At 55.4% G+C, this 21,481-nt stretch overlaps 1 protein-coding gene across 1 annotated transcript in view; it reads right to left on the reverse strand.

Moving 5' to 3' along the window:
• Nucleotides 1-4,657: 4,657 nt before the first annotated feature.
• Nucleotides 4,658-21,481, reverse strand: part of CDH22 (cadherin 22) — a 68,727-nt gene continuing 51,903 nt past the window's right edge. The window contains exons 8-11 of the mRNA XM_037164555.2: nucleotides 15,149-15,270; nucleotides 14,935-15,052; nucleotides 8,630-8,881; nucleotides 4,658-5,901 (exon numbers count right to left, since the gene is read on the reverse strand). Coding sequence (XP_037020450.1) covers nucleotides 5,348-5,901; nucleotides 8,630-8,881; nucleotides 14,935-15,052; nucleotides 15,149-15,270 — 1,046 coding nt within the window. The 3' untranslated portion in view covers nucleotides 4,658-5,347. The remainder of the gene's footprint in view (nucleotides 5,902-8,629; nucleotides 8,882-14,934; nucleotides 15,053-15,148; nucleotides 15,271-21,481) is intronic.

The raw sequence follows: 21,481 nt of genomic DNA on the forward strand, positions 1-21,481 counted from the left end.
TTGCAGCAGATGCAATTTTGCGTGAGTGGCGATTTCTGCGTGTGGGCACGATTCCTGCTGTCCCCAGCACACCTGACAGTCTGGGACTGGGAGGGATTGCACCCCGGGGGCTGCGTGTGCGTCTCTGTGTTGGAGCTCTGACCGTGCACACACGTGGGAGATGAGCTTCAGGGGCACGTGTCTGTTAGAGTGCACGCTTGTGTGTGGAGTGAGGCACATGTGACGGGGCTGTGGGTGAACCATGGGGGGCCTGCCCGAAGGTGTGTGTGGACAGAGGTGGTTAGGTGTGGAAGTGGATGTACACACACAGATGGGCAGATGCATGGGGTGTATGTCATTCACGTGTGTGCCAGATCTGAGTGCTTGTTGGAGATGCCTGCTTGTTCAGATCCTTCTAAGTCATCATGTCTATTATGTACAGACAGTCCTCGAATGTGCTCACATGCCAAACACATCTATGAGCATCATGGACCTGAAATCTGAGTCTGTCACTGACTGTTCCTGAGGCTACACACACTTTCCTGTGCATACATGAGTGTATGTGTGCATTATGAATGTGTGCATGGAGCTGTGAGTTCATGTGCACAAGCACATCTCAGTGGACACACACACATGTACTGTGTGCCTGTTTGGGGGTGGCTGGGACACACATATGCTCATAAGTGCATGCCTGGATGGAGAATGTGTTGGCTCATGGAAACATATCGGTGGACCCACAAGCACACACATGTAAGAGAGCATGCCTGTGGAAGTCATGTATATGCTTTGTGTACAAGTGAGAGCTGCCTCTGGTACAGGTGTAGTGTGCAGGCGTGCAGGCATGTCTGTAGGCCTGCAGGGATGTGCCTGGGTGCACGGCTGTGGGCAAGCCCGTGTCTGTGCTGCGCATGAGGCCGGAACGTGTCTGAGGGAACACGTGTGCACGCACTGAAGCGTGGCCCCTCTTGCCTCCCCACGAGGGCTGACAAGGTTACATTTTCCAGAGGCTCGGCGGCCAGTGCCGGAGCCGGCCCGAGAGCGCTTGCTGGCAGGAGGTGAGTGGCGCTGCTGATTCCTGACCTGGGGGTGGGCCGCAGTGACGGCTAGCTGACGGATGCAGGCGCTCGGGCGGCCCCTGTGACCGCAGCGGCTCTCTCGGCTGCGTGCAGCAGGAAGTGGGGGTCAGCTCTTGACCCGTGTGCTCCACGCTGGCTGCCCACCCCCCCTGCTGCGTGCCCACAGCCACGTGCAGACACATGCATGTGGAGACACAGCAGACACGCAGATCCAGGCTCGGATGGGGCCTGGGCCCCACCTCCACCTTGCCCCTCAGCTCTGCCATCGGTCAGGAGTGTGCCTCCCTGTCTCGCCAACTCAACTGCTTCTCTTTCCTCCCCACCCTCGCGCAGAAACTCCACCCAGGAGCCGAGGCGTCCTGGTCCCGTGCAGCCTCATGTGGGCTGTCCTGGCCCTCACGAACTTGATGCCGGGGAGGGAGTCCTCCTCATCTGTGAGCGCTGGGTCCCTCTCTCCCAAAATAGGGCTAGTGGTCTATCCGCTTAAACCAAACAAGGCAGCGTGTATAAGGCACCAACCACAGTAAACACCAAGCCCACTCTCCACCAAGTTACCTGCGGAGCGACAACCATGCGCAGTGCTCACCGCAGCGCCCGGCGCACAGCAACCCCGTGCCAGTGGGCCGCCCCCACCATCACCTTACGTGTCACCTTCACGCCATTGTCGTCAGCATCACTGGTTCTAAACTTCCGGCCAATTTTACATTAATTCTTGCTTATGACCCTGAATACTCTTTTATCCCGTGATGATGGTGATGGAAGTTTTTTTCTTTTCATCTTCCCAGATGCCTTGTAAGGAGGGCAGACACTGTTCAGTGGGAGGATCTGTGTCCCCGGAGCTCCTTGGTGGAGTTCAGTGTGTCCAGTTAGAGCCAGGAGCAAGGGTGGCCATGCCCTCTGCGTAGCCCCGGGAGAGGACTTGGCACTTGAGGGGGAATTTGATGGGACCCAGCCAGACAGATGGCCAAAGGCTCTGCCTCCACAAGACCCTCCTCTGGGACCCCAAACCATCAGGAAAGTAGACAGAGCTCTCAAAATGCTTGGCATCAGTGGACAACTCGTGGAACCCAGCGAAGGGGCTGGTCTCACTGGATTTCACTGCCGGGCTGGTGAGGGTGCAGCGGAGCCAGCCCCTGCAGGCGCTGGAAGCAAAGGGGACAGAGGCGGCGATATCTTGTCCTCCATGCCCTACCCTGGAATTAGCAGGAGACCTGAGAGCCTTGAGGACTCCCACAGGCTGCAGGATGTGGCAGTGGGTGGAGGAACAAGCTCCCGCAGGACACAGCAACACTGGCCGGACACACGCCCAGGCCACGCGTTCAGTGCTTACTGTGGGCCAGACACGGTGTGTACTGCTGGTGGCGTAGGTTCGTGGGGGGTGGAGCGCTCTGGTTAAATCTTGGCATCTCCACTTATTAGCTGTTCGATCTTGGGCAAGGTACTTAATCTCTGTGTGCCTCAGTTTCCTTACCTTTAAAATGAAGGTCCCCTCATTCGATTGGTGAAGGATTAAATGAGTAACTCGTGTGAAGTTCTTAAGACCGCTGCCTGGCACATGGGAAATGCCCGGTAAGTGTCAGCGGTTATGACTGCACTTTATCCTCACCACAGCCCACGGTGTTCTGAATGAGTGCGTTTCACAGATAAGGAAGCAAAGACAGAGAGAGGGTCCAAAGCCCCTTGTCTAAAGCCCACAGCTGGTAAATGGTAGAGCCAGAGGCTCAGATGATGAATCTGGATAAATAATGTTCTCTGTTTCTGGCAAGATCTTTAATCCAGTGTGGCCGTGAGAAGGTCATTGCCCGTGTGTGGGATTTGGACAAGGTGTTCAAGAGTTCTGTGGCGCCACATTTATACGTCCCTCTGGACACGTAACCTGCCTGTAACCTCCTTTTTGGCAGGGTCAGAATCTGTCAAGGAACAGGCACATGTGGGAGGAACAGACTTGGAATTGGGGGTCCCAGCTCTGTCCCGTGGGTGCCAGTCACTTTACTTCTGCAGGTCTGGATTTCTGTCTCTACAACGGCCATAACCAACCTCCACCTTGTGGCCGGGATTCTGTATGTGAGGGCTGGGCACACACACGGGTGGGACAGGGGATCCCGTATCTCTCTCCCAGTCCCTGAGTTACCATACCCACTTGTAGCATGAGCTACAGGAACCATGAGTTCAATGTCCTACATGGGGTGAGGTCCTAATATCCCCGGACTTGGGGCTACCACACAAACCTCATGCCCCTACCATAAGGGACTTTAGGAGACATGTTAAACTTGAACGAAGCACCAATTTTTTCTTGGCTGGGCCTTTCCCCAACTCCCCTCCAACCGGCCTTCCCAGCTTCACATCTCACCATTCCTCCACCCAGTGATCCAGCCCCTGGAACTGCCCACTGATCCCGAAGCCACCACGTTCTTCTCACCGGTCAGCCACCCCCAGCCTATGCGGACACGCTGCTCTCTGCTTGGCATGCTTTTGCTTGCTCGGCCATCTCATCCATCTCATACTCATTCTCTGAGATCCAGTTGGGGTCACCTCCTCTGGGAAGCACTCCAGGAAGTCTTTACTCTTTCTTCAGTGTTTCCAGGACCTTGTTCTGTTAATTCTGCTACAGTTCTTACCAGATGCATTATTATTGGCTACTTCTGCCTGCTGCCTCCTCACCCTGCCCAGCTGGGACTCAAGTTACTGGAAGGCAGGAATGACTTCTGATCTGTGTGACTTAGGTGGGTTACCACTCTCTGAGCCTCAGTTTCCTCGCCTGGGAACTGGGGCTGACAACATTTAATTTAGAGGAAATAATACAGGCAAGGCACTGAGGACATAACGACCGTCTCTGGGTCTGTCACAGTGGACCCGGGCAAATGTGGAGGGAATGAATGGGTGTTGCCCGGAAGGTTGGAAAATAAGACTCATGAGTACTTAGTGATCACTTTCGATGTGCCAAGAAGGCACTGAGATTAGAGTTTAATATTCATGATCTCCTTTGAGCCTTCCCACAATTCCTTATGGGAGGACTGCCATCAGCCTCGTCCTACAGATGGAGAAACTGAGGCTGCAGTAGCTGAGGGCCTTGATGGAGGACGCCTAGCTAGCAGGAGCTGGAATTCACTACAGATCAATGTGGAAAGAGTGAATCATTCGGGCATAGGGTGGGGAGACAAACAAATACAACTTACAGTCAAATGGTTTTAGGGTTGGAGGCTTAGAGATAATTTAGCCCCTGGGGCTCTTAATTTGGGGTCCCCGAGTGGGGAGGCTGATGGGTTCCAGGACCCATTCCAGATGAGGTCCCCACTGCGCTCAGTGGCTTCGCACCTCTCCATTTTCTGCCAACTCTCCCACCTGACCCAAGTCCTGGAGTGTCCAGCTTGTATCTCTCAGCGCTCCTGCCACGTGTTTTATTCCAGTGTTGCTGGAGACTCCAGAAGGCTCTGCAGTCCCTGGGGATGTCCCTGGTCCCCGGTCAGGGCAGGAGCTGGGCTGGCAGTTGAGGCCATTTCTTCGTCCCTTGGAGACGTTGGGAAAAGGGCGAGGGCAACGGGGTCAAGGCAGAGTTCAGACCTGGGGGGCACACACAAGCCTTCTAATAACGACAAAAGAAGTAATAGTATCAAAGGCTAACATTTATTGAACACCTACTATGTGCCAGGCACTGTCTTAACCCCTTGAACTGTGAACCCTTTTTATCCTCACAACTCTTCCAGGTAGTTTCTGTTATTACCCTCATTTGACAGCTGAGGAAACTGAGGTCCACAGAAGTGAGGTCACTGACTAGGTGTCCTTGGACAGGTCACAGCCACCACTCTGGGCGGCTTTCTCCATCTGTTATCTGCAGGGCCCCACCCCATGGTTTCTGTGAGGACTCAGATTGTCTCTCTACTGTATCCCAGCACACAGTAGGTGCTTAGTAAATGAACAGCACTTCTTTCCTTTTAACTCCGCTGGGGGAACTCTGGGGTAGCACGTTGTGCGTCTCCCCCCAGAGTTTTCCCCTTCTCCACCCAGCAACAACACCAAATTTCCCTTTCTAACCCCAGATCCACGCAGTACCTGGTTTCGCTGCTGTTTTAATGACGTTGGTCATCATTCCTGCACTTCTGGGCGGAAAGCTGCAAACCCAACCCCCTTGGGGGAGCTTTGAGGAGTTCTCCCCAACAAGTCCCCCTCCCTTCTGGTTGCCCTGGGAAGGTAGGAGGGTTGGGGAAGAGGGTGAGCAGGGGAGCTTCTTTGTCCTCGGGCCCAGTAGGGTCCTGAATGGGGCAAGTGGCCGTGCCCGCCGGCAGAGCGTGGGGCTAGGAGGCCTGCGCCTCGTCCTCTGCGCGGTGGCCGGCGTAGAGCGCAGCCAGGGGCCGGAAGCGCGGGCCCCAGCTGCTGAGATAAGCGAAATCCTGCTCAGAGCACGAGGAGCCGCTGTGCAGCGAGCTGAGCGAGGCTGCCGGTGAGTCCGCGCCCTCGAAGGCGTAGGTCTGGAAGGCGTCATAGGGCGGCACCGACAGGTCCCTGTCCGCCAACGCCACCTTGCGGCTGATGAAGTCCCTGAACACAGAGAAGTCTGGCTCAGGGCTCGATGGGCCCTGGGGGAGCGGGTGGCGTTCGGAGGGCAGGCGGGACGGCGGGGGGCTGCCCACACCCCCGCCGGGGCCTCCGCCACCACCCCCTTCGCCGCCCTTGAGCTCGCCAAAGTCGTAGAGGCTCCGCAGCGCTGACATGTCATAGGCCTCGGTGTCCTGCTCGCCACCACCTTCGTCATTGTATTTGATGACATTGTCCCGCATGTCCTCGTCCTCGTCGGAGCTCAGGTGGCTCTTGTGGTGACGCCTGAGGGTGAGGATCAGCAGCACCAGCACTGCACGGGGGAGAGAATGGCGCAAGTGAGGGCCAAGCATACCCCGTCCCCCCACTCCAGGAGCCGTGCAGCCCACCCAGCCTAAGGTGGCTATCTGGAGAGGTAATGAGCTCTCCACCTTGGAAGGTATGCAAATTGGGGCCAGATCATCACCGTCAGTGGGGGTGCAGAGGGCAGCATTCAGAGATTTCATGGGTGTTGAGGGCTGAACCCAGGTTCTGAGGTCTTCATCCTTGACCTGATACAGAGGTACACCCCTGAGCATTGTAGGTACTGGGAGCTTGGAGGGAGCAGCTGAGGGCCGGAGGAGTGAGATATGACCCTGACATTCTTGCCACCCTCGCCCTCCTCTGGCCACTGCAGCAGTTCTGAGCACCCTCTTAGCCCTTGGAGTCTCAGGTCAAGATGTTTCCTGTAGGAGTTCTTCTGGAAGAGTTCCAGGCCAGGTTCAGCGCCATCACCTCCAAGCTCCCTTGGTGAGGGGATCCTTTGTCCACCAACCTGGTTCTCAAACCCCTGTCCCTGGACCAGCTGCATCAAGCATCTCCCGGGAACTTGTCAGAAATGTGAATTCTCAGGTCCCATCCTATAGGTTTGAGAGGCACTGCTCCATCACATCTCAGACCCCGCTGTGTTAACATGCTGGTCCCCTCCGCCCCATAGCACACACTCTCCACTACCCTCAAGGGCCTGGGGAATGGTCCCCAGCTTGGCACCTGGCGTGCAGTAGGCATTGGAAGCATGCTGAATGAAGAGCCGGACGGAAGCCTGGGAGAGCGAAAAGATGAGCGAATGAATGAATCATCCCTTCCTGGCGTTCTTCACTGGCCTTCCACAGTCTCTGCCTCCTCCCACCTCTCTGATCACTCATTCATCTAAGCAGGCTTCTCCTCTTCTCTTCAGTCCTTAACGTCAGACGTCCTAGGTCTTGGTCCTTGAACCTTCATCCAATACCTCTCGCCTGGGGCTCTCCTTCATTGTCATAGCTTTGAGCTCCATGTAGAGGCTGACAGCTCACCTATAGCAACCTCCAGTCTGGACTCGTCCCCTGAAATCTAGATTGTTCGTCCACTTTCCTATTCAACAGGTCCTCTGGGTTGACCAAGAGGGTCTCACGTTCATCATGTCCAAATTGGAGCTAATAATCCTTCCCCCTTACCACGCCCAGTCTGCTCCATCTCAGTCACGGCAATCCCGACTTGCCAAGTACTCAGGGGTTTTAGTTTCTTTCGTCCACTGATGAGTCCAGGGCTTAGCACAGTTTAGCAAAAAGGGGGACCTCACTGGATGGATAAATAAGGAACTGATGAATGAAGGGGAGAAAAAAGTGGATAGGTGGGTGGATGAGTGGGCAGATGTGCTGGGTACTATGCCAGCCGGGTGCTGTGCCAAACCCTGGATTCTTCTTGCTGCTCCAAACAGCTCCGGCAGGGCCAGTGGCCAGAGCCAGCTGCTGGGGCCATGGGGCAGGGTGCTGGCTCACAGCCTAACAAGGTGGCTCATGACAGGGAAGGGGTAGGGGCCCAGGTTAGGTCCAGAGGGAGAAGGTGTCAGGAGAGAAGTGGGGAAGATGGATGAATGGCTTTGGGAGCTGCGGAGGGGACGCCCGTGAGAGCAGATGGCAGGGAGCACAGGCGGTAGGCGACAGATGTGCCAGGCCTGATCAGCGATTCCGCCCGTCACCTTTAGAGCACTGATGTGCACTTTCTTCGTTTGTGGGCAATTAGGCAGAAATTTGTTTGCACTGCCTCGGAAAATGAAACCGCTGTAAAGTGCACCCTCTGGAAAAAGGGTTTCTGAGCCTCGGGCTGGGAGGGGGGAAAGAGGGGGGCAGGGCCTCCCAGCAAGGAGGAGTCTGCCCAGGGCCTCTGCAGGGATCCGAGGAGGTACACCTTGGCCAAGCAGGTCCCTGGGGGGCTGGGCAGTGAGAGGCAATGAGGGCGGGGATGCTAACATCTCCCAGGGAACCGAGTGAAGCCGGTACTGGGACATGGCCCTCCCTTGAGTCCCTCTAGTTCTGGCCGTTCCGTGAAGTCTAGTAGTCGCAACAGAGATCAAGCCTGTGTGCCACCAGGGTGAGGGGTGGCATTACGGCCACTTGAATTCAGTTTTGCTCCTGGAACTTGACTTCTTCACTGGGAACACGTTGAGGGTTTAATTGGCTGCTGGTGGACCCCAAATTCTTAAGATCTTGCCCCAGCTGCTCCGAGCGTCTGCCCCCTGTGTAGACTCAGCAGGCAAGGTAAAGGAGCAAGGAACACAGGGTGCGAGGACCGGATTTCGGGTCCTTCTGCAAGCCGCTTCGCCTCTCTGAGCCTCAGCTTCCCTGTCTGAAGAACGGGGATGGCACACCTGGCTGGGGCTGTGAGGTTGACAAGAGCCCTTTACGACAAGTCCAATGTGGAGGATGAGACAGGACAATAGGCATGGGAGAATTTTTAAAAATACGCTTGGTTTTAAAAAATTAGGGGGAGTCTGGGCTCTGCAAGGGATGGGGCAGCATGACTTCATCTCAGGTGGGGGTTGGCACCGTCTGGAGCTGGTGGGGGGGCTGCTCCATACTTAGGAGACTGCACGGGAGCTGCATGTTAGGGCCGGGAGACCATGCAGGCCGGCCCTTCCTTGTATGGGGAGGGGCACTGAGGCCCCGTACAGACTGCTAGGGAAGGAAATCCAGGGCCTCAGGGTGGGGGCCAATCGAAAAGGGGGTGGCTCTCAGTGGACTCACCAACCAGAATGAGGACACAGACCAGGAGGGCGATGAGGGCGCCAGGGCTGAGGGAGGCGGCCATGACAAAGGCCGTGGTGTTGCAGGACTGGATGGCGCCGGAGCTGTCGCAGCCGCAGATGCGGATGGTGAGGGTGCCCGTGCTGCTCAGCGTGGGTGGCCCGCTGTCCACCACCAGGATGGGCAGGAGGAACACGTCCTGCTCCTGCCGGTTGAAGCCCAGGTGCTGCGTGTGCACTGCGGCCGTGTTGTCTGCTCCAGAGAAAGGGAGGGGCATGTGATTTGGGTCCAGGGGCCCCCTTCCCCTGTCCCAGCCACCTCCCGTGTCCACCTTGGGATTTGCATCCCTGTGCCCCAAGCCACAGCCTCGCAGCTGACCTGTGGGCCTGTTCCCCGATCTCCCAAAACTCTCTCAGCAGCCGTCTCCGACTTCTGCCAACGGCTGTCTGATTCTAGCCACGCAGCCCACAGTTCTGTCCTTAGCTGTCCCAGGATACTCCCCGCTGTCTCAAGATTCTATTTTCTTATTCAAGCTATTCTGAGGTTCCATCCCCAGCTGGGCCAAGGTCCTGTCCCTGGCTATGCCTTTTTTTTCTATTTGTTTCAACAACCTCTTTTCATTCCAGATTCTGCCCCAGCTGCCCAGTGCATCTGACCCTGGGGACCAGTGGCCCTTGGGTCAAGGCTTGCTGAGCCTCAATAAGTCCTGGGTCATCAGAAAAGACTGGGGACGCTGGCACGGCACCTGCCTTTGGCTGAAGAAGCTTTTCATCAGGAGTCTGAAAGACTAAGCCTGGAGGGCTGGGGCATGACCCCTGGGGCCTGACGAGGGGACCTCATCATGCCCAGGTTTCCTCACCCACCTCTTTCCTTTTTAAAAAAACATGTGGCCAGAAAAGCACAGTGAACCAACACCCATACTCATTGCCCGGCTGTAGCCTGTGGTTAGGAATGCCAGGTAAGACTTAGGGGTTGGGTGTCTGGTCTTGGAACAAGGGCTTACATGGCAAGTGGTGCCCACCTGCCCTGGCCTTGCTGCCTCCTCTATGCCTCTCTTGTATGGGTCAAGCCACCCCTGAGCCCCGATTGTTTTGATGGCTGCCGACATGGTCATAGAGAAGTACTCGGGGCCCAGCCAGCCCCTGTGCCCACCCTTCACAGCCAACTGCACAAGATGGGGCCCTGCCTTCCCGAGCCCTTCTCCCTGCCCTGGAGGTCTTGCAGCTGGTCTCGCTGACCTCTGAATTGGGCAGCTGGGGACCCTTTCCCAGCTTTGTGGTGCCATTAACCCAGCCTCTTGTCTGCAGCCCCCAGTTCAGGGCCCTAGTCCTGGCCTTCCCCCAAAAGGGCACAGTGCAAGAAAAAGAGCCCTGGGAGGGCTGTCTGTGACCTTGAGCACATCTAGGAAGTGGATTGGCGGCCCAGGGAAAACACGATCGGTCACGGGTGGAAGCTCACGTGAGAAATGCACGAGGGTTCATAATGTCATTCTATCCAGTTTGACACCCATTTGCAAATTTCCAAAAAACATTAAAAATAATGCCAAGTTGACAATTTACTAGCTTGGGAAACTCAGCTTCTCTGGACATCAGTTTCCTAATCTGTAACCGAGGAAAATAGAATCACGTAGGTGTGAGGATTAAATGGTAAAATTCATGCATAACCCTCAGAATAGTTCTCCCAGCACATAAAAATTCGCAGTAAGTGCTGCTTGTTCTTTTTCGCACGCCCCGCGCCGATGTCCTGGCACTGCCCCGCACGCCCGCCCGCTCTCCGGCTAGGCCGCCCTGTCCTTAACGCGCGGAGTTCCTGCATCGGGAACACCTTCTCCACTTCCTTGCCTGGGCAAATTCCTCATCTGTCATGCTCTAGCTAAATGTCACCTCCTTTCTGCGGCCTCCTTTTTCCACTTCCCCGGGAAGGGAGGATTTATGGCTCCCCTCTCCCTGCTCTATGTGGGTGTCACGAACACTTCTGTCCCAGCTCTTGTCACGTTGCGTTGCGTTAGTGTGAGCCCATCTCTTCCCTGGCAAGGAGCCAGACCTGAGGAATGATGCTTGAATGAACCACAACTTTGGGGGCAGCTCCTGTGGTCCTTGGTTAGCTCCTTGAGCTCTGGCTTGAACTCCAGCCCTCCTGGCAAAGGCTGAGTCAACGCCAGCTGTGAAAACATCTGCCTTCCCCTGGGGAAGAAAGGAAGCTCAAGAGCGAGACAGGGGAAAGAAGGAATGGCGTGGGACTTCTCTGCATGCACCACATGCTTTCTATGCATCAAGGACTGTGTGGACACCTTAAACACATAGTCATGCTTCATCCTCACAACCAAGAGTTGTGATGTTATCCCCGCTTTGTATATGTGGAAGTTGGTGACTGTGTGAATTTATTCAGTGAATTGTTGGCATAGCTACCTTTCCCATCCACCCCAAATCATCCATTCATCTATCCATCCGCCCATCCATCCTCTAGCCACCCACCTACATCCATCCATCCATCATCCACCCAATAAATATTTATTGAGTAACTACTACGAGGGGGGACCTCCAAAACCCCAGAATTTATTTATAAAGGATTATGTATTTATTCCTACATTGTTTAAACTTCAGTCACCTTCAAAGTGCTCTCCATTTGATGCAATACATCTATCGAGACTTTTTCCACTGCTCAGAACGGTTTTGAACTCACTGGTTTTGATGCCTTTTAGCGCTTCTGCCGTTTTTGTTTTACCTCTTCCACATGGGCAAAAACAATTCCCTTTGAGGACTTCTTTCATCCAAAGAAACAAAAGAACATTGCTCGGGCTGAGGTTGGGTGAATAGGGAGGGTGGGGCATGGGGGTCATGCTGTTTTGGTCAAAAAGAGCTGAACACTCAGCATGGTGTGGGTAGGTGTGTTTGTAAATCACCCATCAAGAAATGGGCAAATATGTTGAGTCTTCAAAAAAAATTTTTTTCACCGAAGCAGAACGCAGCCTCTCACAACAATGCCACCTGGCACACTGATCCAGATGGGTTCTTAGAGCACTCACCTAGCAGGGGGGAGCCTGTAGTACCAGGGGGCCTGCCCTCCAGGAGATAATTCTGGTTTTCTGGGGTCCCCCCTCATATGTGCTAGGCACTGTGCTAGTCACTGGGGGGGAAATGATGAGAACTAACCCAGTAATGCTGGATCTGAGTTTATATTCTAATATGAGAGATGAGCATTAACAATTAGACCCCAACTTTAGCCTATAATTACAAGCCATGGTGGGGGCTAAAGAGGAAAAGTATAGGAAGAGCACCCAACAGACCACACTACCCAGCCTGGGAGGTCAGGGGATCTTCTTGGAGGATCTTGGAAGCAGCAATATGACTGCTAAGCCCTGAACAAAGAGTTAAAGGAGAGGAAAGAGCCCACGCACAGGCTCTGAGGTTGGATACATAATACACTCAAGGAGCCAAAAGCACTTCTTTGCGGCTGGAGGGATGCGGGCGATGGCCAAAGTGAGTCAAGATGACGCTGGAGCGGGCGGCAGGGGCCCGTCATGGAAAGTATTAGAGGGCATGGTAAGGACCTTGAGCATTTACTTAAAAGCAATGGGAGGCCACAGATTGGTGGGTTTTAAGCAAAGAAGTGGCCTAGTGACATGGCATTTGTACCCTGGACAGAGGATGCTAATTGAGCACCCTCTACATGTCAGGACTATTCTAGCCTCTAAGGACACAGTGATGAATAAGACAGACACGGTCCCTGCCCCTGCTGTGTGTATGTTCTAGACAAGGGAGCCTCTCATGCAAAATACCAGAGTGGATGCAAAAGCCCAGTTGGGAAGCTATTGTGGGTTTTAAGTGAGAAATAATAGTGGTAGAGGAGGGACAGAGAATTAGACTTGAAAAATGAGTGGCTGGATCAGGCTCAAGCTCAAATTTCCAAGCAAGCACAGAGGAGAGGAACATTTGTTCCCAGGGTTCTGTCCTTGGCCAGGCAGCCATATGTTTGGAGAGCTTTGGTGCCTTCCACCCCTTCGCCCCGTAAGAGGGAATCCCTGGGCATCACCCCTGAACCCGTCCCCTGAGCTGCCCCCCCAGGCAGTGGTCAGGGTCAGTGGGGCACGCCGCTGGCCAGCCCGGACCCTCCTGCCACCTTCTGGGTGGGATCCGTGCCCAGCGCCGCACACTTCCATCTGGCCCGACACACATCAGTGTCAATCCCTGGCTGCAAAGCAATATTTATAAACCACGTTTCTAAACTGGCTACAAATTTGTGTAAAGAAACAGATGGGCTGGGCTAGCCGTTTGTCTCCCCAGATGGGGGCTACGTGGTGAGGGGGAAGGGCTTGGCATACCATGAGGTGGGGCTTGGGGATGGGGTGGGGGGTGGGGGGTGGGGGGTGGGGAGAGGGGAGACCTTTCGTGGCTGCTGCCGCCCTTGCTCCCAAGGCTCATACCTGGTGGGCCCAGCAGATGGAGGCTCTGGTGGCCTCTGGGTGAAGAGAGGCATCCGGGGCCGAAGCTCAGGCCCCCGGAGTGGAAATGACTCATGCATTTGGAAAGGTCAGCCCAGGGCTATTTTTGTCTCTGGAGGCCAGCTCCAGGTACCACTGCACAGCGGGATACTGAGAGAGCGGGCTATCCCGGTTGTTAAAATATTGAAATACTTCCAAAAGGATTTGAAGAGCCACGACTCTGAGCCCTCCCCAAGTCCTTCCCTGATGCCTCAGCCTTTCCCCCAGGTGCCCCCCACCTTTAGTGACATAGTCAGGCCCCTAAGAGGTGAAAGCCCGGCAGGGCAGGGGCTCTAGGGTCCTGCTCCGGGTTATTTAAGATCAGTGTCCTTTCTGAAGAGCACTGGGTGGTAAACTTTTTTAACATGACTTCTGGAACCATAGATGGGTCTGGCTTCAAAGGCCACTGAGGTCTCTCTCCCTTTGGAGGGAGGGGGTGTAAAGGCGTTGGGGTGATCCTGGACCTACACAGGGTCAGGACATCTCCTGGTCCTGTCACTCACTCCCTCCAACCATGCAGGTGGCGTGTGCCCACCTCGGGGACTTCGCACTTGCCGCCTCGTCCACCTGCATCGCGCTTCGCCCAGCCATCCGCGTGGCTCGCTTCCTCAATGCCTTCAGATCCCTACCCACTACTGATCCCTTCAGGGGCCTTCTCAGGCTGTTGTGTTTAAAGCAGCTTCTACTCTTACCCAGCTTTACTGTCCCCTGTTTTAATACATTTTATTGAACACCTACTAAGTGCCAGGCATTGCTGGAGGCACCTGGGGTCAAGCACTGATTAAAACAAAGCCCAGACCCTGTGGTTGTCACATTATTCCTCCCACCCCCACAGCCACTTACTGTCCCCAACATATTTTTTATCGGATTCCTTTCTCCTCACTAGAATGTAAACTCCAGAGGGCAGGGATTTTATCTTGTTTGCCGCTGTATTTTCAGGGCCTAGAACAGTGCCTGGCACAACTGCTGAAGTGAGGAAATAACAATACAGCCAGGTAGCCCCCATCTCCCTGGGGCCACCTACTGCCCTAGGTGGCAGGTGTTTTCAGCCCCATTTTACAGATGGTGAACACTGAGGCTCGGAGATGTGCTAACCTTGCCGGCGTTGTATACAGCCACCCACTGAGCCTGGCCGGGGACTCAGGTCCCTCACCCCCAGTCCATTGACCACCCTGTGCCCCCAGGTGTGCCTCAAAGGTTCAAACTTCAAGTTCTGGCGGAGCCTGCTGGGACACATCTCATGATGGGATCAGCTCAGGCTGGGTGGGGCCGCCCCTTTTCAAGGTAGGAGGTACTCTGCCCCTGAAACAGGGTGTGAATCCCAGCCTCGCCGCCGACTTCCTAAAGGCTGCTGGGTGGGTCCTTTGTCCTGTCATTTCATCACCTGGGAAACTGGGAGTAGGGTAGAAAACCACACCCCAGGGTGGCTCTGAGGATGCAATGAGCAACCGAGATAAAGCACCTTTTCAACTGAAGGGTGGAGGGTGTGCAAATGGCTTATTTCGACCTTCACTTAGATGGGGGGGGGGGTCTTTCTGCCCTGGCATCTGGCCCGCCCGCTCCTCAGGGACTGCCCCTCCGTATCCTTCCATCTACCCTTCTGTACCCAGTGAGATGCCCCACAATGCACCCCGTGCCGTTCTTCAGAGTTCTCCAAGCTGGGTAACTGTTCCAGCTTGGCCTGGGCTTTCTGAGCGATTTCGGACCGAACACTAGCTCCCGGGGTGTCTCGGCCTCTCCAGCAATAATGCGGGAAGAGGAAGGCGGTTAGGCTTGGCTCCCCACTCCATGCACCCTAGGATTTGGGGGCTCAGGGGTAACTCACCTTGAATGTCGAGCAGAGAGAAGTGAGGGTTGCTGGGAGCTTCAGGCACCAGGCGGAAATAGAAGCGGTGCCCACCCTGGGGCTCGTCCCTGTCCACCACACTGATGGTCTGGATGAGCTGAAGGGTGGGGAGGGGGCAGGGGCTGATGTGAGGCCTGAGAGGAGCCCCTGGCCAGTCCCGGCAGCACCCCCGGCCCCCCGCCCCTGGTGATACCTGGCCCGGCTTGGCGTCCTCGCACACGGCTGCCTCGTAGGGTGTGGCCAGCTCTGGGGGATTGTCGTTCACATCCAGGATCCGGATCCTTAGCGACGCCCGGGACAGCTGGGCGTGATTGTCTGCGACAAGAGCACAGGAGGAGGCCGAGAGGCACCAGATGTGAGGCCCAGACCAGGGCCCGCCTGCCGCTGGACGAGATCAGGCAGCCGGTCATGCGGAGACATGTGCAGGTTCGTCCAGCTGGTACTAGGACCAGGACTGAGGGCAGCTGGCACAAGTGGGTTACCGTCACCACCACTGCCACTCCCCCCATTGCTATCACCATCACCAGAGTTAGATGATCACCCATAGCCATCGCCATCACTGTCGCCATCATTGTCACCATCACCACTCCCGCCATCAGCACGGGCACCACTGGCAATCGTCACCACCACCATCACCATCACCAACACCATCACCGTCTCCACCATTACTCCTGCCATTCTCACCGTTTCACCAGGAAATCACTCCACCACCACCAGCATTAGCACTGCCCCCTCTGCCGCCATAACTCTCTATCGCTGCCCTCCTTGCTAGGACCACCCACAACGCCATCACCGTACCTGGTACCTTGGCTATGCGATTGTCACCATCATAGTCATGGCCGCCGCCACTGCCTTCATCATCATTACCATCCGCACAGACTCGGCAACCAGCACAATCACGCCCTCACCCCACCACCATCACCAACCGCATCCCCATCACGTCACCGCCCCCACACCCCAGCCAACAGCACCGCTGTCACTGTGGCCGGCTCCACCCCTTCTCCACAGAGTGCTGAGGACGCACGTGGGGCGGCCACGCCCATCATTTCGGGTACCCTTGGAGGACTGGGCACAATTTATATCCCCATATTGCAGAAGAGAAACGAAAACACGGAAAAGGTTAAAGACTGGGTCGGCTGGCACCTGGACTGCCAAATTTCTGCTCCTTCAAGACGTGATCCCGAGAGGGCATGACGAGTCCGCTGGAGGAGGGTCCTGGCCTGGGTCCTCAGCCAAACCACGAGGTCCCCACTCCTCCAGCTGGGTGTGTTCGGGGTCAAGGCCTCTGCTGTGCAAGGTTACTCCCCAGGTCCTCGGTATTGTGGGACACAGCGCAAGCGAAGGTTCGAATTCACTTGCTGCACAAATGAATGAAGCCGGGAAGGATTTGGATGAAATTCCAGGTGGGGCTCTGTCCCTGACCCAGTGTCTGATCTTGGGGAAGACCTTTCCCTCTATGACATCAGCTTCCTCACCTGGAAAGTGGATAGAGCGTAGTGACTGAGATCTAGAACCCAAGTGGCTCTGGTCCCAGCCCCTCACTCTCGGCTGCGTGACCCATGCCAAGTCCCTTGTCGTCTCTGTGCCTCCGTTTTCTCACCAGCAAAGGGGGCAGCAGTGATGGGCTGGTTAAGATGCCAGACTGAGATGCTATCCAGAAAGCCCTTGAAACTGTGTATACGACACACAGCAAGTGCTATGGAAGGATTTGCTGAATAAACAAACACTCTCCAAGGGGCTGTTCGGCAGTGACATCAAGTGATGAAGATGCTGGGACACCTCACCCCAGCCTCTCCTCTCTGAGCAACTCCCAGACTACAGACCACTGGGTGCTCACGGGTGCCCGGTCCTCAGCTGTCTGAGCCATGGGTTCATTACCGACATGCTCATCGAGGACACCCTCTGGGAGAGGAGACTGCCTGCTCCCCAGCAGTGGGTCACTGGCTGCGTCTCTGGCCTGGCTGGCAGGGAGCTATTCTGGGGGTGACCTGGGAGCTTCCAGGCAGCCAGGAGCCCCATGAGGTTTGGGGTGGGGGGAGTGGGGCTGGTCGGCTGCCTCCTCCTCTGAACATAAGGCATCAGCTGCTTGTCTATTGATGGACAGGAACGGAGACTGGGAGGCAGATGCAGCTGCCTCCTGGGGCGTCCAGGAAAGGAGCGGCGGGTGGGGGGGAGTCTTCAATTAGCTCAGACCCGACCCCTCTCTGGAGCTCCCCTTAGCCAGGGGCACCTTATCTTCTCAGCTCACCCAGATCTGCTGCCTCAGCGATTAGAGGGGGTTCCCCAGGGGCGAGAGATGGGAGTCATGGCTGGGAATTCGGGTGAGCTGTTATTTTTAAGAGCGTGGTGCTGGAGAACAACCGACCGACTGACCAACAGATAGACAGATGGTGGGTGCTTCCTGGTGGTGGGGAGGGCGAGGCCTGCTGCCAGAGACAGGCACCCCTCTTCTCGCTGAGGCAGAGGGAGGGTCCGGGGTAGCCGGGACCTGAATGCCCTTCCCGGGGAACCCCCTGCAGTGGGGTGACGCAGGGACCGGAGGGAGGGGCGAAGTGCTGTGGGCAGGCAGCAAGGAGACCGCAGGACAAGTTCCTCCCTCAGCGGGCAGCCACCCTGCTGGGGAGCTGGGACCGCAGCAGGAGAGATCCCCATTCTTGGCACCATTTCTTTGGGTTCTGCTGGGCATCTCCTACCTCTTCTTTTAAAAACATAATTCTAGCTTTACTGGGAAGTGTTTGTCATAGAACACGGTCTGAGTTTAAGGTGTACACAATGTGTGACGATTTGATCCATGTATATATTGTGAAATGTTTTACACAACACGGTTAGTTAACACACCCTTCATCCTGCTCAACTACCACTTTGTTATTGTTCTGCCTTCTCTTTGGACATGCCTCAGGTCACCTGTTGAGAAAGCCCTGAGCCACTGGAGTGAGTGAGGGTCTCAGATCTCAGAGTGGGGGGCAGCTGAGGGAGCCCAAAGAGGTGAGCCTCTACATTGCCACAATTGCCACCTGCGAAGCTTATCCCAGAGACCCCTGAACCGGGGGCTGGCCCAGAACTCCCAGAGCTTGTGGGCCAGCCCAAGTCAGGATCCAGTGGCCTTGACATGGTAGCGGTCCCCAGACTGGCTGCGTATTATAGTCACCTGGGAAGCCTTGGAAACTCACAGATGCCCAAGGCTTGGTCACTGATTTTTTTCCCCCAACAGGAATCTAATGTGCAGTGAGGGTTGCCAGCCGCTGCCCTGGGCAAGCGGCAGGTGGGGGAGTCCAGCCCAATGTCTCACCTCTGACCAACTTCCACTGCACCCGTCCCGATCAAGGTTAGCATCATTTGTAAAACCTGCTCATCATAATTCACACTTTTACCACCATAAAAGGTTCTGGTATGAAATGAGCGATCCATCCATTAAGTAATCTTCACCTCTGTGAAGGACTTCCCAATTTATAACAAACTTGCTGATCTGCGACCTCATTTCATCCGTCAAACAACCTGTGAAGGAGGTCTCGTTAAACCCATCACAGAGATGAGAACACTGAGGCCCAGAGAGGTGCAGGACTGTGGCCAAAGCTCCAGGCAAGTCAACGGCAGAGCTGAGCTGTGTCCTAGGAACTCCCAGTCTAGTGCTCGGTCTGGCTGCCTGCGTATTTGTTCATCCTGCAGTTACTACTGCTGGGACCCAGGCCCACGATGACCTCACTCGGTGCCCGGCAGCAGGTGCCCTTTCCAGGGGCCAGATCGCCTGTGGCTCCAGCCCCCACCCCCATCGGCATCTCAGTTCAGCTGACTGACATGCAAATTAGTTTAATTATTTCTTCTTCTAAAATAAATTATATTTTGCGGTAGCTGCAATATGTTGTGTCAGGCAAAATTACATTCAATATTTTTAAACTAATTGATGCAGCCTTGAGGAAGGCTGATTGACAGGCCAGAGCCGAGCAGGCCCGTAGCCTTAGCGATTCCTAAATTAAAATTAAACATGCTTCGGCCCAGTGCTTCTTCCCTGTGCTGGCTCACCATTAATCTGGGAGGTGGCAGGTGATGCCCTGGGGGGCTGAGGGGCTGAGCAGTTCAGTGGGTACCCCAGGAAGAGACCAGAACTGGGGCAGAGAATGGCCGTGCAGTGTGGGTGGGTCTCTTCCACTTTGGGCCCCAGAGTTCCTTATGTATAACAGATGGAGGATCAGACTGAGCCATTTGGAGTGGAGACTTCTGGTTTTTACTGACAATTATGGATTGAGCATCTTCTCTGTACCAAGGACACAACAGTGAACAAGACCGACATGGTCTCTCAGTCTAGTGGCAGACAATTGTTACTGCAGACTATGAAAAAGGAGAGGTAAAAGTCCGGGGGCTGTGAGAGCATGGAGCAGGGGGCCCCACCCTGGCGGGATACAGGGATGTTTTCTCTGGAGTAAATGACCTTGAGGCTGAGATCCAACTAGGAAGTAAAGGAAGTAATTTGACACCCTGGTTAAACCAATCAGGTGAAGGGGATGGAAGGGAGGGTGCCCCAGGGAGTGGAAACAGCATGTGCAAAGGCCCTGTGGTGGAGGAGGTTATAGGTAATGGTTCTGGATGCTTTCCAAGAAAGAACCCAAACCCCTGGCAGTTGCTCACCTAGTATCTGAACCAAACTGAGCTTGAAGGGCTGGGGGCCTCTGGGGAGGGAAGAAGAGATGGGACCTGGCCTGGTGACTTGGCTGGAACACTTCTAGAAATGTGCTCCTTCCCAGAAGAACCCAAGCAAACACTGACCGAGCAGCTGCCATGGTCCGGGGCCTGTGCTGTCTCATTGCATCCTGTCAACAATTGTGCCAGTAGAGACTGGCATCTCCGCTGTTTTCCTGATGAGAAGACCAGCTCAAAGAGGGAAAGAACTTGCCCAAGGTCTCATAAGGAACAATCCACGGAGTCAGAATTTGAACCTGGGCCTGGCTCCAAAGGGGGAGTTTACCACCTTTAGCTGTAAGAGCCCCACTTACCTTCCAGGAGCCACACACACGTCCCTGCCTCCTCCTGGAAGCTCTCCTTGACTGCCCCTGTCCTGGGCAGAGTATAAGTCCAGTCTTACATGCTTGCGAGGCCTCAGTGGGATCTTCCGGTCACCCCCTCCCCGGCCTCGCCCTTCACCCTTCTCTCCCTGTAGCTCTGCTCTTAGTTTGCCCCTTTTCCTCCTTCAGTTCATTGCCCAGATGTCTTCTCAGAGAGACCTGTCCTGATGACCAAATTTAAATGTGCCCCTTGCCCCCCCACTAGACACTCTTCCCTGCTTTACTTGCTCATCACCCACCTCCCCGGCCAGAGGGTCAGCAGAAGTTTTGCCTATTTTGTTTACTGCTGTATCCCTGGCACCCAGGGCCTGGCACACAGTAGGGGTTTCATAAAGGTGGAATGAACAGATCTCCTAGTCCCTGACTACACTGGGATGCTGGGGAGGTGACAGGGAAGGGAGACCAAGACCTTCTTGGATGGATTAACTCTGAGGGGGTTGTATCCCCTTCGGGGTCCCTCTGTCGAGGATGTAGTCTGGCTGTGTGACCCTGTTCCTGCCTCTCTCTCTGGACACAGGTTTGCTCATCAGTGAAGCAAATGGAGTTGGATTTGGAAGTTCTCTTTGGCTGTCGGAGAAAGAGAAAAGCCAAGAGAGAGACACATACGAGAGGCTGCAAGGGTGGGGGTGGGGAAGAGAGTTGAGACGTGGGGAGAGGGAGGAGGGGAGGCTCCAAGGTACCTCCTTCTAGCTTCGTTGCTGGGGTGGGGGTAGGAGCGAGCCCCGACCCTCTTCTCCATCATCTCCCCACCCCTCCTTCTCCCAAAGGAATTAAATTGCCTGGGAACACCAGGCTCTGATTAGAGCTGGCCGGCTGGGCAGGAAGATTTATCATCCCAATTACCAGCCGACCAAGACAAGCAGGCAGGACGCTGAGAGGGGCTGGGGGAACAGGTGGGGGTGCTCCAGGGGAGGGGGTGTCGGGCGGTCATGAGTGGACTCCTTGCACCCCCTGTCCTGTCCCCACTCACGTCCAGTGGAAGCAAGAGGTTCACGTGACCTTCTCTGTCTCTTGGGGACTTTAATTATCTGTTTGGTTTCCCCAAGGAGATTGGAGGCTTTGACCTTGTTGTGGGGGCAGTTTTGTTCTCCAAAGGGTTGGGGGGGGATGTCTGGGTGAAGCGGGGCCCTGGAATCTGGGGTGTGGGGAAGGATTTCCTCCCTAGGGCTGAGCTGTTCCTCATGTTCTGGCTGTCCCAGGGGGATTCTATGGGTATCACAAAAGCTCTGTTGCCATCTGCTAGGCCGATGATGTGGCAGAGGACCCCGGAAGTTACGCAGTCCAAGAGCAGCCCAGGCCTGATTTACACACCTCTGGTGACGGGGAGTTCACTGCCTCCCAGAGTGGCCCCTTCCATGCAGGGCAGTGACAAACCTGTCTCCCTCACTCAGCCTCCCTTGAGCTTCTTTCACCTGCCCTGGCCCCGCCCACCCAGCACACATCTAAGCGTGGGTCTCCCTGGCAGCCCC

The sequence above is a fragment of the Artibeus jamaicensis genome, unplaced genomic scaffold (genome assembly GCF_021234435.1).
Source record: "Artibeus jamaicensis isolate MK-2021 breed Jamaican fruit bat unplaced genomic scaffold, CSHL_Jam_final contig_685, whole genome shotgun sequence".
Taxonomy (NCBI): Eukaryota; Metazoa; Chordata; class Mammalia; order Chiroptera; family Phyllostomidae; genus Artibeus; species Artibeus jamaicensis.